Genomic DNA, 25,698 nt, shown 5'->3' with positions numbered 1-25,698 from the left:
TCCGAGCTAAGAGATACGGCTTTGGTTTGTCCGAGCTATGAGATACGGCTTTGCTTTTTCCAACCCATAAAACAGCTAGGATTCTAGTCCCAACGGAAGAAAAAAACAGAACTTCTTTTTCTTAATTGAAGAAGGGCGTAGAGTCTTTTTTTTATCCGATTTTTCCAAGCTGTTTGGGAGGGTTTTACACCCATCCTGGATAGGCCTAAGAATAAAAAGTGTTGGAATTTGTGTGGTTGAGAGTGTGACTGGTAGGATCCATCCATCCATTTTCTGTACCGCTTAGTCCCCACGGGGGTCGCGGGCGTGCTGGAGCCTATCCCAGCCGTCATCGGGGAGTAGGCGGGGGACACCCTGAACCGGTTGCCAGCCAATCGCAGGGCACACAGAGACAAACAACCATTTGCACTCGCACTCACACCTAGGGTCAATTTGGGGTGGTCAATCAGCCTACCAAGCATGTTTTTGGGACGTGGGAGGAAACCGGAGTGCCCGGAGAAAACCCACGCGGGCCCGGGGAGAACATGCAAACTCCACACATGGGGGGGCCGGAGGTGGAATCGAACCCGCACCCTCCTAACTGTGAGGCGGACGTGCTACCCAAGTGCTCCACCGAGCCGCCTGACTGGTAGGATAAATTGACTAAATAGCAGTTCTAGCATTGATCCACGGAAATAACACAGGCTAGTCATTTGTTGAAAGGTCAAATTAAACCAGCATTGAGGATCCTCAAAGAAAGAAAGAATAATTTAAAAATATTTTTTTTTTTTATAAATCCAAAATACCAAGTTAAGCTAGAATGTGGTTGAAAGCTTCACAAGAGAGAAGAGAACAAATCCAAAAGACAAAAGATGAAAAGCGATGAGCTAGAAATAATCAAGGGCCTTTTCCCTATCCCGTTGAGGGAAATCAATTGGGAGGGGAGTATGCCACACAATGGAATGATCTTGTGCAAAGAGTGCGAACTATATTTCAAAGACGAGTGAATTATGGTCATTTAGCAGGAATAAAACAGAAGCCTGGGGAAGATACTGTAGACTTTCGCTTGAGATTTGAAAAATAATTCAGAATGCATAGTGGCATCCCATTCAATGATGCAGCTGAGAGTGCTTATCAGCAACAGCTTAAAAATGAGCTCCTCACTGGTTCCCGCCCTGAAATAGGCAACTGGGTGAGGAAACACTTGGTAGAAGTGGATACTGCTACTGTTACAACAGCTATGCAGTGGGTCAGACATGCTGAAAAAGAGATAAAAAAAGGCAAAGGTTCTGATGTATTTCATCTAGATCAGTGCTTCTCAATTATTTTCTGTTACGCCCCCCCCCCCTAGCAAGAAGAAAACTATTCGCGCCCCCCCTCCCCACCGTGACTATCCTAACTTGTCTTGTAAGTCGTAAAATGTTGCACTGTCGCAAACGTGACAGAAGTAACAATGAGAGCGCCACTGCCCCCTGCTGTAGTAAACGCGCAATTACACTTTATTCTAGTACTGCCAAAAAAAAAGCCTGTTCCCCAGGGTCACACGCGCCCCCCCAGGAATAGCGCCCCACTATTTGAGAAGCACTGATCTAGATGATGATGGTACTGATCTAGATCAGGGGTGGCCAACCAGTCAGAGACTAAGAGCCACATTTCTTACTGTGTCATCGCAAAGAGCTACATCATACACATGAGCACATATGACCCCCCCCCACACACACACCCCTCTGCTCAGCCAAATTTATTGTGTGACATTATTATGTCACGCACCAACATGATAATGACAAATTGACACCTACAGTACTAAAACCACAGACCAAAGACCACATTTTCAACAATGAACATTGTGTGCATTGTCTCACACAGACAAACTCTCAGTTCAACAAATTCCACAAACAAAAACATAATACATTTTTTCACTTACTATGTGAGACCATTCGTTTTAGCTTGTCGTTTTCAGGAGACAAGATTTCAAAAACGTCACTGAGGCATTTTTTAACGAACTCCACTTTATTGTATGGCTTTTTAGCCCGTGCAATGTTCCAAGCCAGTTGAAACAATGCAAGTGTGACAGTCTCTGAGTGCTTCGTAATTTTTTGAAAAACTGTACCTATTTTTCTGCCTGACTCTTCAAAGTGTCCAAACTTGTGCTTGCAAAACTCAGTCCCTTTTGCAAAGTCCTTATCGATATTGGCATGAAGTGAGCTGAAGTGGCGCTGAACATTTGAAGCTTTTAAATGCGCTAATGACGTCCGACATATCAGGCAGAATGGCTTGCCATTGCGTTCAACAAAAAACAACTTTAACTCTCTTAAAAACGTCCTGTATTCATCGTCATATATTCGTTTAGCTGTGCGTTTTTTCCTTGCCATTTTGGCCACCCCTGGCTTAGCGTCTTGTCAGCTTTTCTGGACCAAATGGGCCCCCGTTGTCACAGTCGCCATTCATTAAAAAGCCAGCAAAACCAATCGCTCTGCCCTGTGTTCATCGTCATATATTCGTTTAGCTGTGCGTTTTTTCCTTGCCATTTTGAGAGCGAAATTGACACTCCTCAAATGGGTTTGTCCCTTCTCCTTTGTGAGATTTCACCTCACGCGCATGCGCGTTTAATCAAAATACCATATTGAACTCAAGTGAAGCAAATATGCACGAAAAATAAACACAAATGTTGATATGAACGTAAAAGAGTCGCATGAAACCAGCCAAAGAGCCGCATGCGGCTCGCGAGCCGCGGGTTGGCCACCCCTGGTGTAGAGCACCATTGATTTCTAATCATTGACCTAATTTTATCCTTAATTTAATCCCGATCACGAATGTCCTCTACTTAATACTTTACTTGGTGTTCTTTTAATAAAAAGTTTCCCCTTGCAATGTCGTTTTTATTTGTTGTTTTTAACTCAATACCAATCAATCAATAATTCCTCCTAAATTTAACATCTGCAATCACGATTTAATTTTATCCAATTCTACAATGTATGTTCTCTTTTACTCTCACATTTTTTATGAGGGCTGGGCACTCTCCTTTTTGGACCAGTTTCTGCCCACAACCCTCAGATTATTCTATTATTTCTCATTTTTACATTTAACAATGCTAATCAGATAAACCATTGTCTAGCACAGGGGTGGGCAAACTACGGCCCGCGGGCCACATCCGGCCCACGGGACCGTTTAATCCGGCCCGCCAACCCTGAACAAATTGTATTATTAAACTTTTTTTTTTTGGTCATTTTGCCTGCAATGACTGCGTTTTCCCAGTAGATGGCGAAGCGCTCGCCTGCGCATTTACTACCGGAAGCCGTGTCAGAAAGCTCGGTGCACACTCACAAGTGCGTGTACGTACTCAGTAGTACGGACTTGGCGCACTCTCGCTCTATTCGTATCAGTCCCGAATTTAGAGCGTGGGCTTTGACGACAGCGTTCTTATAATTCGCGCGCTGAGCTTTCAGATGCAGTTTTGCGCTAAAGCCACCCACAAACCTTCCCCTGGAATCCTTCCATTAAAATGAGTGGCCCGAAAAAAAGAAGTGAGTGCCGAGTGTTTAAAAAAGAGTGGCCAATTTGGCTCGACGTACGCGACGTGACGTTCAGCCACATCAACATCAACCCGTCACAGATCAAGGTAAACGGACCAACACCTCGGATCTCGCCTAAGAATTGCCACAACAAATTTTACTCCAGACTATGACGCACTAGCAAAAAAGGGACACCAACAACACTGTTCCCACTGAAAATGAACGGGAGGCTCTCAAGTTTATTGTAAAAAAATGCATTTTGAATATGATTTGTACACATAGCAGGGATTGAAACTAGCGACCATTCTCATTTTCAAACAATGCAGGATGCTCAAGGACATTGATGCACCACCTATTTGCGACTAATCTTAACCTGTAAAATTCTTAAGGCTTACTTTAAGCAAGTGTTTCCCGTTTCCTCACCTCTGTTACCAGGTGTTTGCGAGTTAAAACTCTGCTCTGATTTTCAGATACCCCTCACCGTGTTGCTGTTTTGATTACTTTATTTGGATGTATGCTTTCACCGATTTTTCAAGATGATATATTTGGTCAGAATGTTTGCCGTTTGATGTGATCCCATAAGATAAACATCTTTCATTAATCTGACCTGCAGGCACTGAAGTGATGGAGATTGTTATTCATAATAACAGTGTCGTATTTTATGAGAATCACTGATAGCAGTTTTTTAGTGAATTATTATTTTTTTTAATGCTGTTAATAAATGCATTTGTTTTCAAAAAACTTGTTTGGAATATCCATGCTTTACTACCTACTAAAGGCCAAGATCTTCTATGCAATGACCTTTACAGGTCGCTTATATGACTTCACACAACGCCTATACCATCTGCTCCTGGTCCGGCCCTCCGGTCCAAATTTAGAACCCAGTTCGGCCCGCGAGTCAAAAAGTTTGCCCACCCCTGGTATAGACCTAAAATAGACGTCTAAATTAAAAACATCCCCTCCGTGAGTCGTCACCTTACCGTGGTGGAGGGGTTTGTGTGTCCCAATGATCCTAGGAGCCATGTTGTCTAGGGCTTCATGCCCCTGGTAGGGTTACCCATGGCAAAAGGGTCCTCGGTGAGGGGCCAGACAAAGCCCGGCTCAAAAAGCCCCTTATGACGAAAAAGACATATGGATTCAGATTTCTCTCGCCTGGACGCGGGTCACCAGGGTCCCCCTCTGGAGCCAGGCCCAGAGGTGGGGCTCGAAGGCGACAGCCCGCAAAGGAAACGTGGGTCCCCCTTCCCATGGGCTCACCACCTGTGGGAGGGGCCAAAGGGGTTTGGTGCATTGTGAGCTGGGCGGCGGCTCGGGTGGGGGGACGGGTCCTGACTGTTGTTTGTGGCTATGCACCAAACGGCAGCTCAGAGTACCCACCCTTCTTGGAGTCCCTGGAGGAAGTGCTGGAGAGCTCTCCTTCTGGGGACTCCATCGTTCTACTGGGTGACATCAATGCTCACGTGGGCAATAACAGTGAGACCTGGAAGGGCGTGATTGGGAGGAACGGCCCCCCTGATCTGAACCCGAGCGGTGTTCTATTATTGGAATTCTGTGCTCAACACAGATTGTCAATAATGAACACCATGTTCAAGCATAAGGGTGTCCATGTGTACACTTGGCACCAGGACACCCTAGGCCGCAGTTTGGTGATCGACTTTGTAGTCGTATCATCGGATTTGCGGCCGCATGTTTTGGACACTCGGGTGGTGGGTTGGCTCCGATGGTGGGGGAAGATGCCGGTCCGACCTGGCAGACCCAAACGTTCTGTGAGGGTCTGCTGGGAACGTCTGGCGGAATCCCCTGTCAGGAAGAGCTTCAACTCCCACCTCCGGCAGAACTTTTCTCACGTCCCGGGGGAGGCGGGGGACATTGAGTCCGAGTGGACCTTGTTCCGCGCCTCCATTGTTGAGGCGGCCGACCGGAGCTGTGGCCGTAAGGTCATTGGTGCCTGTCGTGGCGGCAATCCCCGAACCCGCCGGTGGACACCGGCGGTAAGAGATGCCGTCAAGCTGAAGAAGGAGTCCTATCGGGCCGTTTTGGCCTGCGGGACTCCCAAGGCAGCTGACAGGTATCGGATGGCCAAGCGGAACGCGGCTTCGGCGGTTGCTGAGGCAAAAACCCGGGCGTGGGAGGAGTTTGGTGAGGCCATGGAGAATGACTTCCAGACGACTTCGAGGAAATTCTAGTCCACCATCCGGCGTCTCAGGAGGGGGAAGCTGTGCAACGTCAACACTGTTTACAGTGGAGATGGCGTGCTGCTGACCTCGACTCGGGACGTCGTGTGTTGGTGGGGAGAATACTTCCCAGACCTCCTCAATTCCACCGACACGCCTTCCATTGTGGAGGCAGGGCCTGGGGACTCTGAGGCGGACTCTCCAATCTCTGGGGTTGAAGTCACTGAGGTAGTTAAAAAACTCCTCGGTGGCAAGGCCCCGGGGGTGGATGAGATCCGCCCGGATTTCTTAAGGGCTCTGGATGTTGTGGGGCTGTCATGATTGACACGTCTCTACAGCATCGCGTGGACATCGGGGACAGTGCCTCTGGATTGGCAGACTGGGGTGGTGGTTCCCCTCTTTAAGCTCAGTGGCCTAGTGGTAGAGTGTCCGCCCTGAGGCTGGAAGGTTGTGGGTTCAAACCCCGGCCGGGTCATACCAAAGACTATAAAAATGGGACCCATTGCCTCCCTGCTTGGCACTCAGCATTAAGGGTTGGAATTGGGGGGTTAGATCACCAACTGATTCCCGAGCGCGGCACCGCTGCTGCTCACTGCTCCCCTCTCCCCCAGGGGATGGATTAAAATCACACGGGGATGGGTTAAATGCAGAGGACAAATTTCACCACACCCAGGTGTGTGTGTGACGATCATTGGGACTTTAATCTTAATCTTTAATCTTTTAAGAAGGGGGACGTGAGGGTGTGTTCCAAATACAGGGGAATTATACTCCTCAGCCTCCCTGGTAAGGTCTATTCAGGGGTGCTGGAGAGGAGGGTCCATCGGGAGGTCGAACCTCGGAGTCAGGAGGAACAGTGTGGCTTTTGTCCTGGCCGTGGAACAGTGGACCAGCTCTTCACCCTTAGCAGGATCCTCGAGGGTGCATGGGAGTTCACCCAACCAGTCCACATGTGTTTTGTGGACTTGGAGAAGGCGTTCGACCGTGTCCCTCGGGAGATCTTGTGGGGGGTGCTTCGGGAGTACGGGGTACCGAGCCAACTGATAAGGGCGGTTCGGTCCCTGTATCACCGATGCCAGAGTTTGGTCCGCATTTCCGGCAGTAAGTCGGATTCGTTCCCAGTGAGGGTTGGACTCCGCAAAGGCTGCCCTTTGTCACCGATTCTGTTTATAATTTTTATGGACAGAATTTCTAGGCGCAGCCGAGGCGTTGAGGGTGTCCGGTTTGGGGACCTCAGCATCGTGTCTCTGCTTTTTGGAGACGACGTGGTGCTGTTGGCTTCTTCAGGCGGTGATCTCCAGCTCTCACTGGAGCGGTTCGCAGCCGAGTGTGAAGCGATTGGGATGAGGGTCAGCACCTCCAAATCCGAGTCCATGGTCCTCGATCGGAAAAGGGTGGAATGCCCTCTCCAGATCGGGGATGAGATCCTGCCCCAAGTGGAGGAGTTTAAGTATCTTGGGGTCTTGTTCACGAGTGAGGGGAGGATGGTGCGCGAGATCGACAGGCGGATCGGTGCAGCGTCGGCAGTAATGCGGACTCTGTACCGGTCCGTCGTGGTAAAGAGAGAGCTGAGCCAAAAGGCAAAGCTCTCAATTTACCGGTCGATTTACGCTCCTACCTTCACCTATGGTCACGAGCTATGCGTCGTGACCGAAAGAACGAGATCCCTTATACAAGCGGCCAAAATGAGTTTTCTCCGCAGGATGTCCGGGCTCTCCTTTAGAGATAGGGTGAGAAGTTCGGTCATCCGGGAGAGACTCGAAGTAGAGTCGCTACTCCTCCACGTTGAGAGGAGCCAGATGAGGTGGCTCGGGCATCTCATCAGGATGCCTCGTGGACGCCTCCCTGGGGAGGTGTTCCGGGCATGTCCCACCGGTAGGAGACCCCGGGGACGACCCAGGACGCGCTGGAGAGACTATGTCTCTCAGCTGGCCTGGGAACGCCTTGGGATCCCCCGGGATGAGCTAGATGAAATGGCTGGGGAGAGGGAAGTCTGGGAGTCCCTCCTGATTGCCAGCCAATCGCAGGGCACACAGAGACAAACAACCATACGCACTCGCACTCACATCTAGGGACAATTTGGAGTGGCCAATCGGCCTACCAAGCATGTTTTTGGGATGTGGGAGGAAACCGGAGTGCCCGGAGAAAACCCACGCGGACCCGGGGAGAACATGCAAACTCCACACAGGGAGGGCCGGAGGTGGAATCGTACTCGTAGCGGAATCGTAGCGGACGTGCTACCCAGTGCGCCACCGAGCCGCCTAGCCTAAAATAGACGTCAAAATTAAATCCATATGTTAGGGTTTGCAGAATATCTTCATCGTACGATTATGTTGGGATGTAACCTGTAATAAAGTCCAAAGTGCTAAGATCTTTTTAACTGATTGACGAGCTGCAGAGGAAGCAATCAAAATTGCTTTGTACACAGAACGTCGTAAAAGGCCCCCTGCTATGCTTTGATCAGCAGGGAAGCGGCTTCACCCCATCCTGTGTTCCCACACCCCCACTTTCAACCCCACTCTGTTTCTCTCAATAAATATGCACCTGATGAGGTTGTGCTGCATTGTCGACAGGCCAGCGTCCTTTAGTGGGACCTGGAAAAGAAAGTCCTGGGAAGAGAATTTCTTCGCTGGGCCAGCATCTTAGGTCTGCCTTCGTCTGCCAGAGGTGGATTGACGGGATCCGGCAGTGCAACGGACCAGGGGACGGGTAAGTTAAAAATTGTGTGGTGAAACGCGTAAAAGGTGCACGGGAGATAGCTTGGGTTCAAGTCCCAGGAGAAGAAACAGGCTAAGAAAAGCAGAACTTCTTTTTCGTTCATCGAAGGAGTGCGTAGATTCTTCTTTGTCTGTTTTTCCAAGCTGAGGGATCTGGCTTGGGTTAGAGTCCCAGTGGAAGGAACGTGCTAAGAAACACGGAGCTTCTTTTTTGGTAATCAAAGAAGAGTGTAGATTTTTCTTTGTACGTTTTTCCGGCCAAAGAACAGCTTGGGTTCAAGTCCCAGTGGAAGGAACGGGCTAAGAAAAAAACAGAGCTTATTTTTCTTAATTGAAGAGGGGCGTAGATTCTTTTTTTTTCTCCGTTGTTCCAAGCTGTTTGCATGAATGCTGTGTGGTTGAGAGAGTGCGACTGGTAGGATAAATTGACTGGAAAGAGAATTTAGTGGAAGGTCAATTTAAACCTGCATTGAGGATCCTCAAAGAAAAGAAAAAAGAAATAAAAAATTGTATAAACCTAAAATACCAAATTAAGATGGGAAACAAAACCAGCTCTTGAAGGAGATGAGAAGTACATGGCAGGTAAATTTCTTAATGGTATGCAGTACATGCCAAAGTGGAAGAAAAAGTATGGAGTAGAAGGGACGTTGAAAAATGAAGTCTGGAAGATAGTGGTTGATGTTTTGGAGGAGAGTGTAGATAGGACGGCAAAGGGACTGAAAAAGAAAAGGAAAGAGAGAGTTGAATTGTGCTAGAATGTGGTTGAAAGCTTCACAAGAGAGAAGAGAACAAATTCAAGAGACAAAAAATGGAAAGATAAAAAGTGATGAGACCACCATTCAATTAAGATTTGGAAAAGAATTCTGGGTGCACAGTGGCATCCCATTCGATGATGCAGCTGAGAGTGCTTATCAGCAACATCTTAAAAATGCGCTCCTCACTGTTTCACCCCCCGATTTAGGCAACTGGGTGAGGAAACACTTGGAAGCAGACATTGCTTGCGTTGTGAGGATTGAGAAAGGCAAATGTTCTGATGTATTTCATCTAGATCAGGGGTGGGCAAACTACGGCCCACGGGCCACATCCGGCCCACGGGACCATTTAATCCGGCCCGCCAAACCTGAATAAATCGTATTCAACATTTTTTTTGGTCGTATTGCCTGCAATGACTGCGTTTCCCCAGTAGAGGTCCCTGGCTCACCTGGAGCGGGCTGGAAGCACTGTGAGGATCATGTTTTATGATTTCTCCAGTGCCTTCAACACCATCCAGCCAGAACTGCTGGGGAACAAACTGCACCATGCTGGAGCCTGCCAGCAGCTGACATCATGGGTCCTGGACTTCCTCACAAACAGACCGCAGTTTGTGAGGACAGGAGGCCGTGTGTCTGACACGGTGGTCTGCAGCACAGGAGCTCCACAGGGGACCGTCCTGGCCCCCCTCCTCTTCACCATCTACACAGCTGACTTCACCCATCACACATCAACCTGCCACCTCCAGAAGTTCTCGGATGACTCCGCCATCGTTGGTCTCATTAACAACGGAGACGAGACGGAGTACCGAGAACTGAATCACAGATTCGGGGACTGGTGCCGGCGGAACCGCCTCCAGATTAACTCTGGGAAAACGAAGGAGCTGGTGGTGGACTTCCGCCGGCGCAAAGTCCCCCCCTCGCCGGTGAACATCCAGGGAACGGACATAGAGATTGTGGACTCTTACAAGTTCCTGGGTGTTCACCTGAACAATAAACTGGACTGGACTGTTAACACTCAGGCCCTATACAAGAAGGGCCAAAGCAGACTCCACCTGCTGCGCAGACTGAGGTCCTTCGGAGTGAGCGACGGCCTCCTGAGGACCTTCTATGACTCTGTGGTGGCGTCCGCCATTTTTTATGGGGTGGTCTGCTGGAGCAGCGGCATCACTGCAGCGGAGAGGAAGAGGCTGGACAAGGTGGTGAAGAAAGCCGGCGCTGTCCTGGGCTGCAGTCTGGACCGGGTGGAGGTGGTGGGGGAGAGGAGGATGGTGGCTAAGCTGTCCTCCATCATGGACAATGTCTTCCACCCCCTTCATGAGACTGTCAGAGCCCTGGAGAGCTCCATCAGCGACCGGCTTCGTCACCCACGATGCACCACCGAGAGGCATCGCAGGTCCTTCCTCCCTGCTGCCATCAGACTGTACAACCAGGCCGACCATCGTAGCTAACGGACAAAATAACATGCAATAACGTGCAATAACCATATGTGCAATCACACTATGTGCAATATCTGTCTACCTCACACTCTTTTACCTGCTTTCTTTGCACTTTTTTTGCACTATTTTTTTATCTAATATTTTTTTTATCTCCACTGTATATTGTGTATTGTGTATTTTGTATACACTGTCCATATTTTTTTTAATTATATATACCTTCTACTTCTTAAAATCTTTTACCCCCTTCCCCGCATGCGTGTGTGTGTGTATATGTTAAGTGTACTGCTGCTAACATAGGAGTTTCCCCATTGAGGGAATAATAAAGGATTATCTTATCTTATCTTATTTTAGATGGGGAAGCGCTCGCCTGCGCATTTACTACCCGAAGCCGTGTCAGAAAGCTCGGTGCACACTCACAAGTGCGTGTACGTACTCAGTAGTACGGACATGGCGCACTCGCGCTCTATTTGTATCAGTCCCGAATTTAGAGCGTGGGCTGTGACGACAGCATTCTTGTAATTCGTGCGCTGAGCTTTCAGATGCAGTTTTGCGCTAAAGCCACCCACAAACCTTCCCCTGGAATCCTTCCATTAAAATGAGTCGCCCAAGGAAAAGCAAGGTGGACACAGTGCCGAGCGTTTAAAAGAGAGTGGCCAATTTGGCTCGACGTACGCGACGTGACGTTCAGCCACATGAACGTCAACATCAACCCGTCACAGATCGAGGTAAACGGACCAACACCTCGGATCTCTCCTAAGAATTGCCACAACAAATTTTACTCCAGACTATGACGCACTAGCAAAAAAGGGAGACCAACAACACTGTTCCCACTGAAAATGAAGGGGAGGCATTTTGAATATGATTTGTACACATAGCAGGGATTGAAACTAGCGACCATTCTCATTTTTCAAACAATGCAGGATGCTCAAGGACATTGATGCACCACCTGTTTGCGACTAATCTTAACCTGTAAAGTTCTTAAGGCTTACTTTAAGGAAGTGTTTCCCGTTTCCTCACCTCTGGTACCAGGTGTTTGTGAGTTAAAACTCTGCTCTGATTTTCAGATACCCCTCACCGTGTTTTGGTTACTTCATTCTTTAAGATGATATATTTGGTCAGAATGTTTGCCGTTTGATGTGATCTCATAAGATAAACATCTTTCATTAATCTGACCTGCAGGCACTGAAGTGATGGAGACTGTTATTCATGATAACAGTGTCGTATTTTATGAGAATCACTGATAGCAGTTTTTTAGTGAATTTTTTTTTTTAATGCTGTTAATAAATGCATTTGTTTTCAAAAAACCTGTTTGGAATATCCATGCTTTACTACCTACCAAAATCTTTTATGCAATGACCTTTACAGGTCGCTTATAATACTTCACACAAACACTACGTCCATCTGCTCCTGGTTCGGCCCTCCGGTCCAAATTTAGAACTCAGTTCGGCCCGCGAGTCAAAAAGTTTGCCCACCCCTGGTCTAGCATACCGGTTTCGTGCACCATTTTAACCCAATTCCATCATTTATAAAGAACTGATACACAAAGACAAACATAGATAACACACGGGCCCACAACATAGATGACAAGGGGGGGGGGGTCAACTGAAGTGCGGAGAGCCTCGCCACCATCACGTCGCACAATGCAACCGCCCACCTTTGTCCAAAATATGCATTTGTGCCCACCTGACCCTTTAGCCCAAACTTTAGAGCCGCAGCTGTCACGGTGCGGAGTGGAGAAATGGAGCAGGGCGACCAAGTGCAGCTTGGACCAGGGTTTATTGCAACAAACTCAAAAAGACTCGGCAAACTGACGTGACTGAACAACAAACTAACAAGACTAACAGACCAAAGTGTGAAACAAAAGACAGGAACCAAACAAACCGTGACCGTGAGACATGCATTGTCCACATCTTACGCACAATGCTCCGATGGCGAGTGACACTCAAACAGAACTTAAATACAACACAGGTAACGAGAGGCAAGTGCGTGTGATTACACTAAACAAGGGCACACAGGAAGGGAGGGGCGAGCACACAGACACAGAAACGATGACACATCAACCCAAACTGGCAACGAGGCATGACAGAACCCGAGACAGAAGGGGGGGGGGGTTCAGAGAGCCGCACTCGGGCGGCGACTAGGGGCAGAGAGCCGCACTCGGGCGGCCACTAGGGGCAGAGCGCCGCACTCGGGCGGCGACTAGGGGCAGAGAGCCGCACTCGGGCGGCGACTAGGGGCAGAGAGCCGCACTCGGGCGGCGACTAGGGGCAGAGAGCCGCACTCGGGCGGCGACTAGGGGCAGAGCGCCGCACTCGGGCGGCGACTAGGGGCAGAGAGCCGCACTCGGGCGGCGACTAGGGGCAGAGAGCCGCACTCGGGCGGCGACTAGGGGCAGAGAGCCGCACTCGGGCGGCGACTTGGGGGAACCGAATCGCACCGCACTCGGGCGGCGACTTGGGCAAACAGAACCGCAATCGGCGGCAACTTGGGCAAACAGAACCGCAATCTACACCCGGGGAACAGAACCGCAATCGGCGGACACCCGGGGAAACAGAACAGCAATCGGCGGACACCCGGGGAAACAGAACCGCGATCGGCGGACACCGGGGAAACAGAACCGCAATCGGCGGACACCCGGGGAAACAGAACCGCAATCGGCGGACACCCAGGGAAACAGAACCGCAATCGGCGGACACCCGGGGAAACAGAACCGCAATCGGCAGACACCCGGGGAAACAGAACCGCAATCGGCAAACACCCGGGGGAACAGAACCGCAATCGGCGGCAACTCGGTGAAACAGATCCGCAATCGGCGGCAACTCAGGGAAACAGATCCGCAATCGGCGGCAACTCGGGGAAACTGATCCGCAATCGGCGGCATCTCGGGGAAACAGGACCCGGCAGAATAACATCCGGTTGTTCCCAAAGATGGTCTTTTTTCTGAAATAATTTTACATTAACCGACTTAAGTAGGAGTCAAAATTTGGGTGCGTATTATACATGGGTACAGGCTTTTTTCCAGCATCAACATGCCATTTTTAGGGTGCGTATTATACATGGGGGCGCATTATACATGGAAAAAAACGGTAATCACTATATCATGAATATACCGTTTTTTTCCGTGTATAGTGCGCCCCCATGTATAGTACGCACCCCTAAAAATGGCATGCTGATGCTGGAAAAAAGCTTGTACCCATGTATAATACGCACCCAATTTTTATGAATTTTTTTTTAAAAAAAATTTAATTTTTTTTTTTTTTTTTTTAAGTCCCAATGATCGTCACACACGCAGGGAGGCAATGGGTCCCATTTTTATAGTCTTTGGTATGGTCTTAACTAGGCTGGATGTAATTTTTTTTGTTGGCGTTGATTTCTCCGACTGCCCGTAAACGCACCACCGCGCTCCGTGCGCGCACGGGACAGCAAACGAGCAGGTGATCGAGCAAGCCTTGTCTGATACGAGAGCATTGCGGTCGCATGGAGCGTGTTTGAAGTGAACAGCAGAGACGAAAGGAACAAGGCAAAGTGTTGTGAAATAAAATATTACCTGTAATACGGATTTAGGTAGAGAACTGAACTCTCACTCTTTATATAGCTGACGTGTCTTGCGCATCCGTTCTGCGCATCTGTAATGGCGGCCTCCGTATGATATCCGGTTTGCGTGTGTGCGCGTGAGCGTGTGTGCGCGTGTGTGCGAGAGCGAGAGAGAGAGCGCAAGAGAGAACTCTCAACCGTAGCACGCCGCCGACCGCCCAACTGCACCGCGCTGGTAGCATTATTGTGACAGAGCCGTCGCTGAAATTTAGAAGATATTTTTAAAGTCCTGATGTACTTTCTAAAATTTAAGTGGACCTCAGTGCGCACTGCGCAGGGAGCTTAATTTGGTGCGGTCGCGCAACCGCAGCGCGCCGGGCGCTCACTGTCGCATTGCTTAAAGAGCGCCTTTGTGTTTTAGGATGAACAGCAGAGACCAAAGGAACAAGGCAAAGTGTTGTGAAATAAAATGTTACCTGTAATACGCATTTTGTTATTTGCTGATTGAAACTGCTAATTAAACTTTGAATTGAAACTAATAGGAAGAAAACAACTCTCGCTCTTAATATAGCTGACGTGTCTTGCGCATCTGTTCTGCGCATCTGTAATGGCGGCCTCCGTATGACGTCCGGTCCGCGATGGAGATTAAAAACAAACAATATTTGACAATAACACACCCTCAAGGATTGCACCATCGCATCAAACGATGTGTCGTCAATTATGTATTTTACTGACTAAGTGTGTTGGCCAGGATGGCTGAATGCGATGCGCGATTGACAACAAACAAGAAGAAAGGTGAGTTTTATTTCGGGGGAGATTTGTCATGTCTCGTCCCCAGTTTTGCTATGTGTCTAGGTTGCCATAGTTTCTGTTCGCGTCGCCCCTCTCTTCCTGTGTCACCTCAATCGATGTAACGTGTTTTGTATCTAAGTCCTGTCTGCCCCTCGCTCACCGTTGGATCATTGCATGTGTTACTGTCATTCTGTTCCTGTCTTTGGTAATGTCACCCTGTCTTTTTGTTCCACGACTTTGTCGGTCAGTCCTGTTGTTGGTTTTGTTGTACCATGACTTTCTTTAAAAAAAAAAAAAAAAAAATTTAAAAAAAAAATTAAAATTTCTTTTTCTTTGTACCCATGTATAATACGCACCCCAGATTTTAGGACAATAAATTAGGTAAATTTCGCGCACTATACACGGAAAAAAACGGTAAGTCTCTAAGGTTGCACTATTGAGGTCACCAGGCATCCGTCCTGCTATATCAGCGATGCCTTCATCTTAACCCTGATTCGTGTTGTTGGCCTGGCCAATCCAATTGACCCCGACCTTAGGCAACAGTATAAGTCCTTAAGTGTCTAATATTGAGCCCACTCTGGTGCCCATATGCTAGTCACTGGCATCCCACAAGTTCCAGCGGTGTGAGCGCCCTTTGCTGATCAGACAAAGTCCTCACCACCTTTCTCTTTTCAAAAAGAAATCATCCATACAATCATAAATGTATATACAACCACCATTCCTGAACACAGAGCTAAAATTATTAATTTTTATTTTGACTCTGCTTTCACTCCACAATATTGCTGAACTGGGAGATTTTATTGAAAAAAAAAAGGTTCCACCTTACTTTTAGTGCCGATCGGACTGCAATATTGCTGGGCAAGAGCGGAGAAGGAAGAATCCTTCCTGGAGCATGCACTTTCCCTTCTGAAGAAATCACGTCGGGGTCACCATTCGTTAGATTTTGTCCACAATTTAGGGAGCGCGCTATCTGCGCCTCACGGCAAAAGCCATTGCCAATCACCTGTTATCCAATTTACTCACTGCATGCTCGTTTATTTCTTCAGATTTAGGAAAATGCTAAGACACTGAAGCAGAAATTAGACTTACACAGGTTGGTTGAGTTCAATCACAATTCTTGTTAAGAAAGCTCTGTTTTCAGGAAAGTACAATACAGCGCTGGGCCTTTCGTGCAACCATGCTCAAGAGCAGAAAGTCTCCATTCCGAAAAGGCAACATTCAAGGTTCTTTGGTCAGCTTATATTCAGTTGCACATGTCGGTGTGGGCCGAGTTTGATGGGTGATGAGTCTTTGGGGTGGGGCAAGTTCGCAGTAGAGTTTGATTCCATGGGAGTGGGTGCTGGTTCCGTTGGGGTGGGTGCTGATTATGGGCTATTCGGTGTGTGTGGGGGCTGTTGTCTTCCATCCCGTCTTTCGGGCCTTGGCGATCATCTTTGGCCGGGTTCTTGGCTGTCTCTCTCTGGCATTTGCTGGTTTTATCTCCAAGTGACCTTCCTGTAAACCAGGGGTCCCCAAACTTTTTCCTGTGAGGGCCACATACCGTTTCCCTTCTCTGATGGGGGGCCGGTGTCAGTTTGTAACAGAAAAAGTGTGACGATCGTAAGGGAGCTTAAAAAATTTATTGTTTTCCAGAAAGCCACACATAACCAAATAACGGTTATTTAATAACCCTTTCCAGGTTCTTTACAGAAAAAAAGTCAGGAAACAAATAATAACACTATTAATGAAATAAATAACTACCGTTTTTTTCCGTGTATAGTGCGCAAAATTTAACTAATTTATTGTCCTAAAATCTGGGGTGCGCATTATACATGGGTACAAAAAAAAATAAAAAAAATATTATTATTATTATTTTTTATTTTTTTTTTAAGTCCCAATGATCGTCACACACGCAGGGAGGCAATGGGTCCCATTTTTATAGTCTTTGGTATGGTCTTAACTAGGCTGGATGTAATTTTTTTTGTTGGCGTTGATTTCTCCGACTGCCCGTAAACGCACCACCGCGCTTCGTGCGCGCACGGGACAGCAAACGAGCAGGTGATCGAGCAAGCGTCTGATACGAGAGCATTGCGGTCGCATGGAGCGTGTTTGAAGTGAACAGCAGAGAAGAAAGGCAAAGTGTTGTGAAATAAAATGCACAGAACGGATGCGCAAGACACGTTAGCTATATAAAGAGTGAGAGTTGTTTTCTTCCTATTAGTTTCAATTCACAGTTTAATTAGCAGTTTCAATCAGCAAATAACAAAATGCGTATTACAGGTAATATTTTATTTCACAACACTTTGCCTTGTTCCTTTGGTCTCTGCTGTTCATCCTAAAACACAAAGGCGCTCTTTAAGCAATGCGACAGTGAGCGCCCGGCGCGCTGCGGTTGCGCGACCGCACCAAATTAAGCTCCCTGCGCAGTGCGCACTGAGGTCCACTTAAATTTTAGAAAGTACATCAGGACTTTAAAAATATCTTCTAAATTTCAGCGACGGCTCTGTCACAATAATCGACCAGCCCGGTGCAGTTGGGCGGTCGGCGGCGCGCTACGGTTGAGCGTTCTCTCGCAAGCTCTCTCTCTCGCTCTCTCTCGCTCTCGCACACACGCAAACCGGATGTCATACGGAGGCCGCCATTACAGATGCGCAGAACGGATGAGCAAGACACGTCAGCTATATAAAGAGCGAGAGTTCAGTTCTCTACCTAAATCCGTATTACAGGTAATATTTTATTTCACAACACTTTGCCTTGTTCCTTTCTCCTCTGCTGTTCACTTCAAACACGCTCCATGCGCACGGAGCGCGGTGGTGCGTTTACGGGCAGTCGGAGAAATCAACGCCAACAAAAAAAATTACATCCAGCCTAGTTAAGACCATACCAAAGACTATAAAAATGGGACCCATTGCCTCCCTGCGTGTGTGACGATCATTGGGACTTAAAAAAATAAAATAAAAAATAAAAATTAAAATTTTTTTTTTTAAAAATTCATAAAAATTGGGTGCGTATTATACATGGGTACAAGCTTTTTTCCAGCATCAGCATGCCATTTTTAGGGGTGCGTACTATACATGGGGGCGCACTATACACGGAAAAAAACGGTAAATAACCCTCTCTGAGTCCTTCACAGAAAAATCAGGAAGTAAATAATAACTAAATAACTCTCTCTGGGTTCTTCATAGAAAAAAAAGCCATGGAACATTAACTTTCTGTTGTGCCATGCACAATCTTAACAGATAAAAGTTCAGCTCAGTTGTCAGAGCAGAATCTCTCTGACACATATGAGCAGTCTCTTAAAGTTCTTGTGTTCCTTCCTTATAATGCTTTTGTAGGTTCCAGTAGGCTTGTAGACACCGCTGTCTTTTTTGTTAAAGTTTGCTAGTGCGTCATAGTCTGGAGTAAAATTTGTTGTGGCAATTCTTAGGCGAGATCCGAGGTGTTGGTCCGTTTACCTCGATCTGTGACGGGTTGATGTTGACGTTCATGTGGCTGAACGTCACGTCGCGTACGTCGAGCCAAATTGGCCACTCTCTTTTAAACGTTCGGCACTGTGTCCACCTTGCTTTTCCTTGGGCGACTTTAATGGAAGGATTCCAGGGGAAGGTTTGTGGGTGGCTTTAGCGCAAAAAGGCATCTGAAAACTCAGCGCGCGAATTACAAGAATGCTGTCGTCACAGCCCACACTCTAAATTCGGGACTGATACAAATAGAGCGCGAGTGCGCCATGTCCGTACTACTGAGTACTAGGGGTGTAACGATACATCGATACACATCGATTAATCGATATAATGCTCTACAATTTATTGGCATCGATGCTAAACGTAAACATCGATTTATATCGCCGTGTTTGACTTCGGACATTAGACACGACTTTATTTTGAAATCTAGTTCATTGTTGCTTGCTTCCTCTTTCCGGGAGCAGTGCGCCCGGCATTGTTGTGTTGTGAGCAGAGCAGGCACGTGAAAGGGGAGTCAACAACTAGTACGCTGCTCCTGGGCTGGTGCTATGGCTAGTGTCCAAAAAGACGAGGAAATTTGCTCCCCTTTAGGCTTCAAGTCATTCATTTGGAAGCACTTTGGATTCCAAAGAAAAGATGGCTCAACCGACAAGACACGTGCAGTTTGTAAATCCTGCCATGCGGTGATCAAATATTCAGGGAGCACAAATCTCGCCGCACATTTAAAGAAAAAACACGACATCAAAGTTCAGTGTTAAAATAAGCACTTTGTATACTGCAATACTCCTAAATAAAGAGTTTGCAGTACCTTGTTGATTTTGCGTATGAATTGTTATAAATCAGGATATTTTTCTATATTTTTTATTAAAAAAAAAAAAAAAAAAAACGATCGTAGAGCACTATATCGCGATATATCGTGAATGAATCGCAGCAGGCTTTAAGATATCGGCAAATATCATATCGTAGTTCTTTGTATCAATATTATATCGTATCGTGACAAAACCCGCGATTTACACCCCTACTGAGTACGTACACGCACTTGTGAGTGTGCACCGAGCTTTCTGACACGGCTTCCGGTAGTAAATGCGCAGGCTAGCGCTTCCCCATCTACTGGGGAAACGCAGTCATTGCAGGCAAAATGACAAAAAAAAAAAAAGTTTAATAATACAATTTGTTCAGGGTTGGCGGGCCGGATTAAACGGTCCCGCGGGCCGTAGTTTGGTGACCCCTGCTGTAAACATTCTGCTCCATTCTTGCACATACACTGTCGCACCTTATCCATTCGTCATTCTTTAAATTTTGTCATTTTGTACGGAATTAGGTGAGCTTTTGGCTGTGACATCATCAATTTATTAAATGTTTCTACTGAGGTAGCAGTTCTAATATCCATTGGTAGGGCATCCCAAAGCTCTGGAGCCCAAATAGAAAATGCTCTAGACCCTGCAGACATTTTCTTGGCCCTCGGTGTTGCTAAAAGACTAGCGTTTTGCGAACGAAGGTTACGAGACGGAACATAAGGAACAACTAGGTCGACGAGATATGAAGGCGCTAAGCCATGCAGTGATCTATAGGTTGATAGAAGAACCTTGAAGTCACATCTTAAATGGACCGGGAGCCGATGTAAGTTAGCTTATATTGGGGTAATTTGATCACATTTTCTTGTCGGTGAAAGCAGCCTTGCAGCAGCATTTTGTACTAACTGTAGACTTTTGATGCGGGACTTAGGAAGACCAGAGAATAATACATTACAGTAGTCCAGGCGCAACGTGACAAACGCATGTATAATAGTTTCCGCATCACCAGTCGAGAGGATCGGACGAATGTTTGCAATATTACGAAGGTGAAAAAGCGCAATTCTGGTTATATTCTTAATGTGCTTTTGAAAGGAGAGCGTTTGGTCAAATATTACCCCGTGATTAGTTACAGTATTGCTCTGAGTGATAGCACGGTTATCTATAGTTATAGTAGTTTCCTTAAATAAGTGTTGATAATGAGTTGGACCAATTATCAACATCTCAGTTTTATCTGGGTTAGGAGGAAGGAAGTTGAAAGACATCCATTGCTTGATCTCCGCAAGGCACACCTCAAGATTACAACAATCCCGCGGATCTGTCATCGATAACGGCATATATAATTGGGTGTCATCCGCGTAGCATTGAAAACTAATATTATATTTACGTATTATGTCCCCAAGAGGAATCATATAAATATTAAATAGAATTGGTCCGAGTACCGATCCCTGTGGGACACCACACATAACATTATAGAGCTTACTTTAGAATCAGGGAAATGAGTTCCACGCTGGAGAAAACAAAATCGTCCGAGCCTGAAAAGTGTTGGGAGTCTGGGCTGAGAAGGAAGTGGGCGTGTTAGATTGTTAGATTATTATCTGAGAAAGACGGTAAGGCAAAACCAGGAGTTACTGTAGCTACTCTCTGTAACGTAAATCAGTCATGTGTAATCTCTGAAGTCAAAATTGACTGCATATAAACTGCTGATGACTCCTAACATCCTATCACATTTTAGGGCTTTTCACACTGCACGTTCTTAGTCTCGGGGCTATCCTTAGCCGTTTTCAATACAAATTTATATTAAATAAGAACTTACCAAGTGCGAACAAAGTCCGTTGTTGTCAATAGACCCGAGGCAATATTTCCTTCTTAGTTCCTGAGTTGGAGGAATGCCATTGGGCGACATACAGTCACGTGACATTGTTACGAGTTTTGATTGGTTCTGCAGCAAGGACCCCTTTGCAGCAGTGCCTGTTGCGTTTCGCAATCAAACATTGATTTTCATAAAACGATCAAAAAACAGCTCCCAACAATCGGAAATGTGTTAATATAAAACCTATGTAGGTCGTATTAAAATATCACATCCTCCCTACAACCAGATCAGTAATTTCACTAACGAAAGCCTCAAGCGAGCTTCGGCCCGCAACCTACTTTTACTGCGCCCTGTTTAAACAATCCTGAACCTCGGCGTGGGTACCATGCAAACGTGACACTCCAGTCACCTAACTGCATTGCCTCACTTAACCGCCTCTGCGTCATCATGTCTGACGCGGATGCGCCAGGAGGAGGATCTCATTAATCATCATTGATCATCACAATCAGTCATAACAATCGATCAGCATAAATAAACAAACTGTCACAATCATTTTTGTCATATTTTTTTCACACTATCTCTTATTTCCATAGGTCTTCATCACAATTAACTGTTATGAATGACTTGAACAATAAAACAAAAGAACTTCATGTCCTGATCAGTCTGCTTTCTGATGTCATCAAACGCCCACGCCCCTATGTTATGTCCTCCTCCTTTGCCTTATTGCCTCCTTCTGTCTTTCTTCACTTGAGGTTCTTTTCTGTGGATGTTATGGTGACAGCAGGTTGCCCAGGTGACAGGGTCAGATACTGATACGTTTTGCGCGCGCATGCAGTACACGCACACACACACACACACACACACACACGCACACACACACACACGCACACACACACGCGCACACACACGCGCACACACACACACACACACACACACACGTGTTTTGTCTTGTTTTCATCTTACCTATTTTTTTCAGTTGATAGCAGCCAATGACGTCATTGCACTTCCGGTCTGTGCGGGAAGTCGCCTCAATTTGGCCTTATTTGTTTTGTCAGCATCCTCTTCATCCATCTTCCTCCACATCGGTGGCGATGCTTCATGCGGACCAGGCCGTCCTGGGAGCTCCATACGCCGCCTCTCGCGCTCACTAGCTCGGGCTTGTCCGTGCGAAGGTCAGGTGGTCCGTCATGGTGCAGAAGTCTCGGAACGGCGGCGTGTTTCCCGGAGCGCAGGCCGACCAGAAGAAGTTGAAAGTCGGCTTTGTGGGCCTGGAAGCCGGCGGGACGGATTCCAGCAGGGACGGAGCTCTGCTCATTGCAGGTAATTTCGTCAATAAGCTTGTCAATAGATAAAACAGACGAGGGTCAACGTTGCCGTGACGTCAATCGACCGTAAAATGGCAAAGCCGGTGTTGTGCTTGATTTGGTTCCCCCGTGAGATTTTGTTCCCCCTGCCGCGGGAGCGCGCACGCCTTTTTGGCCTAGGAATGAAGGAACCTGTTCAAATTTTCCACATAACCTGAAAGGACCCCCAGGAAGACAGAAAAAAAACTGCTGGAGTCCAGCACTCACCGTTCTCAAAATAAGGGGGGGGGAACATATTCTCACAGGGCAGCTGCGAGGATTTGTTCCCCCCCTGTAATTTGGCCTAGGAATGAAGAAACCTGTTCAAATTTTCCACACAACCTGAAAGGACCCCCAGGAAGACAGAAAAAAAACTGCTGGAGTCCAGCACTCACCTCAAAATAAAAAAAAAGGGGGGGGGGGGGTAAACATATCCTGACGACTTGACATTTTTTATAGAGTTCTTGTTACAATTTTTATCCCCCCTCCCCACCATCTGTCACTTTGCTTGGGACAAAAGGAGCCTTCAGAACTGAGATTTCTTCTCAATTATTCATCCAAATCAATTCACTCAAATCATTCTCGTTATGAAAGATTTGATCACAAAACATGTGTGGCTTTTTCTTAAATGAACACGTTTGACATTGCTATCGTGTCAGCTTTTAATTATATTGCGCTGTCATGTTAAAGCAAATTAATAAATGCAACAATATTAATTTGCTTTGAAAATACCTGAGTAATAAAATAAAATGGATGGATGAATGATGATCACAATTAAGAATAAAGTCTCCTTTGTAATATATACTCCTTGTAGCCTGTACCCAAAAAGAGGAGTTTCTTTGCATTGAGGTTTATGCAAAGAGCTCACGTAATTATATTGTTGCTTTTTGGTGAATGAACGAGTATTCCGTCTGTACGACTGGTCTTTGAACGCACCCCGCTTCAATGGCAGAACGCGGATAAATTTAAAGACATCAAATGAGAATAATCCTTTATAAAAATTAAAATTGACTGACGCAAACGTGAGTTCTTCATGTTTTTATTGAAAACAACGTAGTGCTGACGCCGTACGACGCCGTACGACATCGGTTTTTTGCTTTCCAAATAAGGCGTGCGCGCTCCCGCGGCAGGGGAAACAAAATCTCACGGGGGAACCAAATCAAGCACAACACCGGATGCTGGGGATCGCTGAAGGTGTGGGGCTGCACTCGTCTTGTGTGCCCTCATCATAAGTCCGATTCCTGCATAGACGGTGTGCGTGTGTGTGTTTCAAAAACATCAAAAAACAAAACTAACAAACAAAAACCAAAGACGAGTGCTCGATGGTGAGTCCGGCACGCGTCTAAATTTAGACCGGCCTGAAGTCATACAATCAATAATAATTGGCCCGCTGGCACTGTTGCGGGTACCTGCGCGTCCCAGAGCGAGCCACAGAAATTAAACTCGTCCGAACGGGAACGCGCACATGAGCCAGCGTTCATGATCGGTTGCGAGTGTGTCTCCCCCGTTTCTTCCCTGTTCACGCGAGTGTTCGTTTGCAAGATAATCAGTGACAGACACTTCCTCATTCAAATGTCCGTACACCAAGGACTAAGGCAGTGCTTCTCAAATAGTGGGGCGCGCCCCCCTTGGGGGGCGCCGTGCTATACCTGGGGGGGCGCGTGTGACCCTGGGGAACAGGCTTTTTTTTTGCAGTACTAGAATAAAGTGTAACTGCGCATCTTCCCAGCAGGGGGCAGTGGCGCTCTCATTGTTACTTCTGTGACGTTTGCGACAGTGCAACATTTTACGACTTACAAGACAAGTAAGGATAGTCACGGTGGGGAGGGGGGGTGCGAATAGTTTTCTTCTTGCTAAGGGGGGGGCGTAACAGAAAATAATTGAGAAGCACTGGACTAAGGCGACGCTAAAATAAGAGACGCTGCAAGTGACGCTGCACTGGGAAAGGCAAAAAAAAAAAAAAAACACGGACTCCTGGTGAGAGCTGTCTACTTCGTACAAACTCTACACCAGGGGTCACCAACACGGTGCCAGCGGGCACCAGGTCCCCCGTGAGGACTGCATGAGTCGCCCGCGGGACTGTTCTAAAATTGGCACTTGTCCGTGAGCTGCATCTATTTATTTTACAGTCAAACCTCGGTTTTTGAACGTCCCGGTTCTCGAACAAATCGGAATTCGAACAAAAAGTTTGATATTTTTTTGCTTCGGTTGTCGAACGCAATTCGGAGGTCGAACCTCACGAGATGAGCCGGAAGGACCCTGAAAACCCGACCGCGCGGCCTCCGCTGTTATTGTATTTCCGTTACTTTGAGGATTGTATTACCGTTCTTTTCCGTGTATAATGCGCCCCCACGTATAATACGCACCCTAAAAATGGCATGTTGATGCTGGAAAAAAGCCTGTACCCATGTATAATACGCACCCAATTTTTTTTATTTATTTATTTTTAATATATTTTTTAAAAGTCCCAATGATCGTCACACACGCAGGGAGGCAATGGGTCCCATTTTTATAGTCTTTGGTATGGTCTTAACTAGGCTGGATGTATCTTTTTTTTGTTGGCGTTGATTTCTCCGACTGCCCGTAAAGGCACCACCGTGATCAGTGCGGACATGTGAAAAAGGCGGCTCTGTATGGGAGAGACGTTGAAGAGGAATAAAAACACCCTTGGAAACCAAAACTTGCCCCTCGTCGTGACTCGGAGCCGCAACAAATGTTTCGGATTTGTGTCGGATACATTGTGACAGCAAACGAGCAGGTGATCGAGCAAGCGTCTGATACGAGAGCATTGCGTTCGTATGGAGCGTGTTTGAAGTGGACAGCAGAGACGAAAGGTACAAGGCAAAGTTTTGTGAAATAAAATATTACCTGTAATACGCATTTAGAACTGAAGTCTCGCTCTTTATGTATATAGCTGACGTGTCTTGCGCATCTGTCATGGCGGCTTCCATGTGATATCCGGTTTGCGATGGAGATTAAAAAAGAAACACTATTTGACAATAACACACCCTCAAGGATTGCGTCATCGCATCAAACGATGTGTCATCAATTATGGCTGAATGCGATGCGCCATTGACAACAAACAAGAAGAAAGGTGATTTCAAGTTTTATTTCGAGGGAGATTTGTCATGTCTCGTCCCCAGTTTTGCTACCGTTTTTTTCCGTGTATAGTGCGCGAAATTTACCTAATTTATTGTCCTAAAATCTGGGGTGCGTATTATACATGGGTACAAAGAAAAAAAAAATTTAATTTTTTTTTTTTTAATTTATTATTATTTTTTTTTAAAGAAAGTCATGGTACAACAAAACCAACAACAGGACTGACCGACAAAGTCGTGGAACAAAAAGACAGGGTGACATTACAAAAGACAGGAACAGAATGACAGTAACACATGCAATGATCCAACGGTGAGCGAGG

At 46.8% G+C, this 25,698-nt stretch overlaps 2 protein-coding genes across 2 annotated transcripts in view; one reads left to right on the top strand and one right to left on the bottom strand.

The window, feature by feature from the left end:
- Positions 1–22,037, bottom strand: part of matn4 (matrilin 4) — an 81,204-nt gene extending 59,167 nt beyond the window's left edge. The window contains exons 1-2 of the mRNA XM_061291045.1: positions 21,901–22,037; positions 20,941–21,697 (exon numbers count right to left, since the gene is read on the bottom strand). Of these exons, the coding sequence (XP_061147029.1) occupies positions 20,941–21,045 (105 nt within the window). The 5' untranslated portion in view covers positions 21,046–21,697; positions 21,901–22,037. The remainder of the gene's footprint in view (positions 1–20,940; positions 21,698–21,900) is intronic.
- Positions 22,038–22,120: 83 nt separating this feature from the next.
- Positions 22,121–25,698, top strand: part of LOC133162104 (potassium voltage-gated channel subfamily KQT member 2) — a 43,477-nt gene continuing 39,899 nt past the window's right edge. The window contains exon 1 of the mRNA XM_061291054.1: positions 22,121–22,257. Coding sequence (XP_061147038.1) covers positions 22,125–22,257 — 133 coding nt within the window. The 5' untranslated portion in view covers positions 22,121–22,124. The remainder of the gene's footprint in view (positions 22,258–25,698) is intronic.

The sequence above is a fragment of the Syngnathus typhle genome, linkage group LG11 (assembly GCF_033458585.1).
Source record: "Syngnathus typhle isolate RoL2023-S1 ecotype Sweden linkage group LG11, RoL_Styp_1.0, whole genome shotgun sequence".
NCBI lineage: Eukaryota > Metazoa > Chordata > Actinopteri > Syngnathiformes > Syngnathidae > Syngnathus > Syngnathus typhle.
Note: the sequence above shows the minus strand (reverse complement) of the source record. Positions and strands in the feature narration are given on the sequence as shown.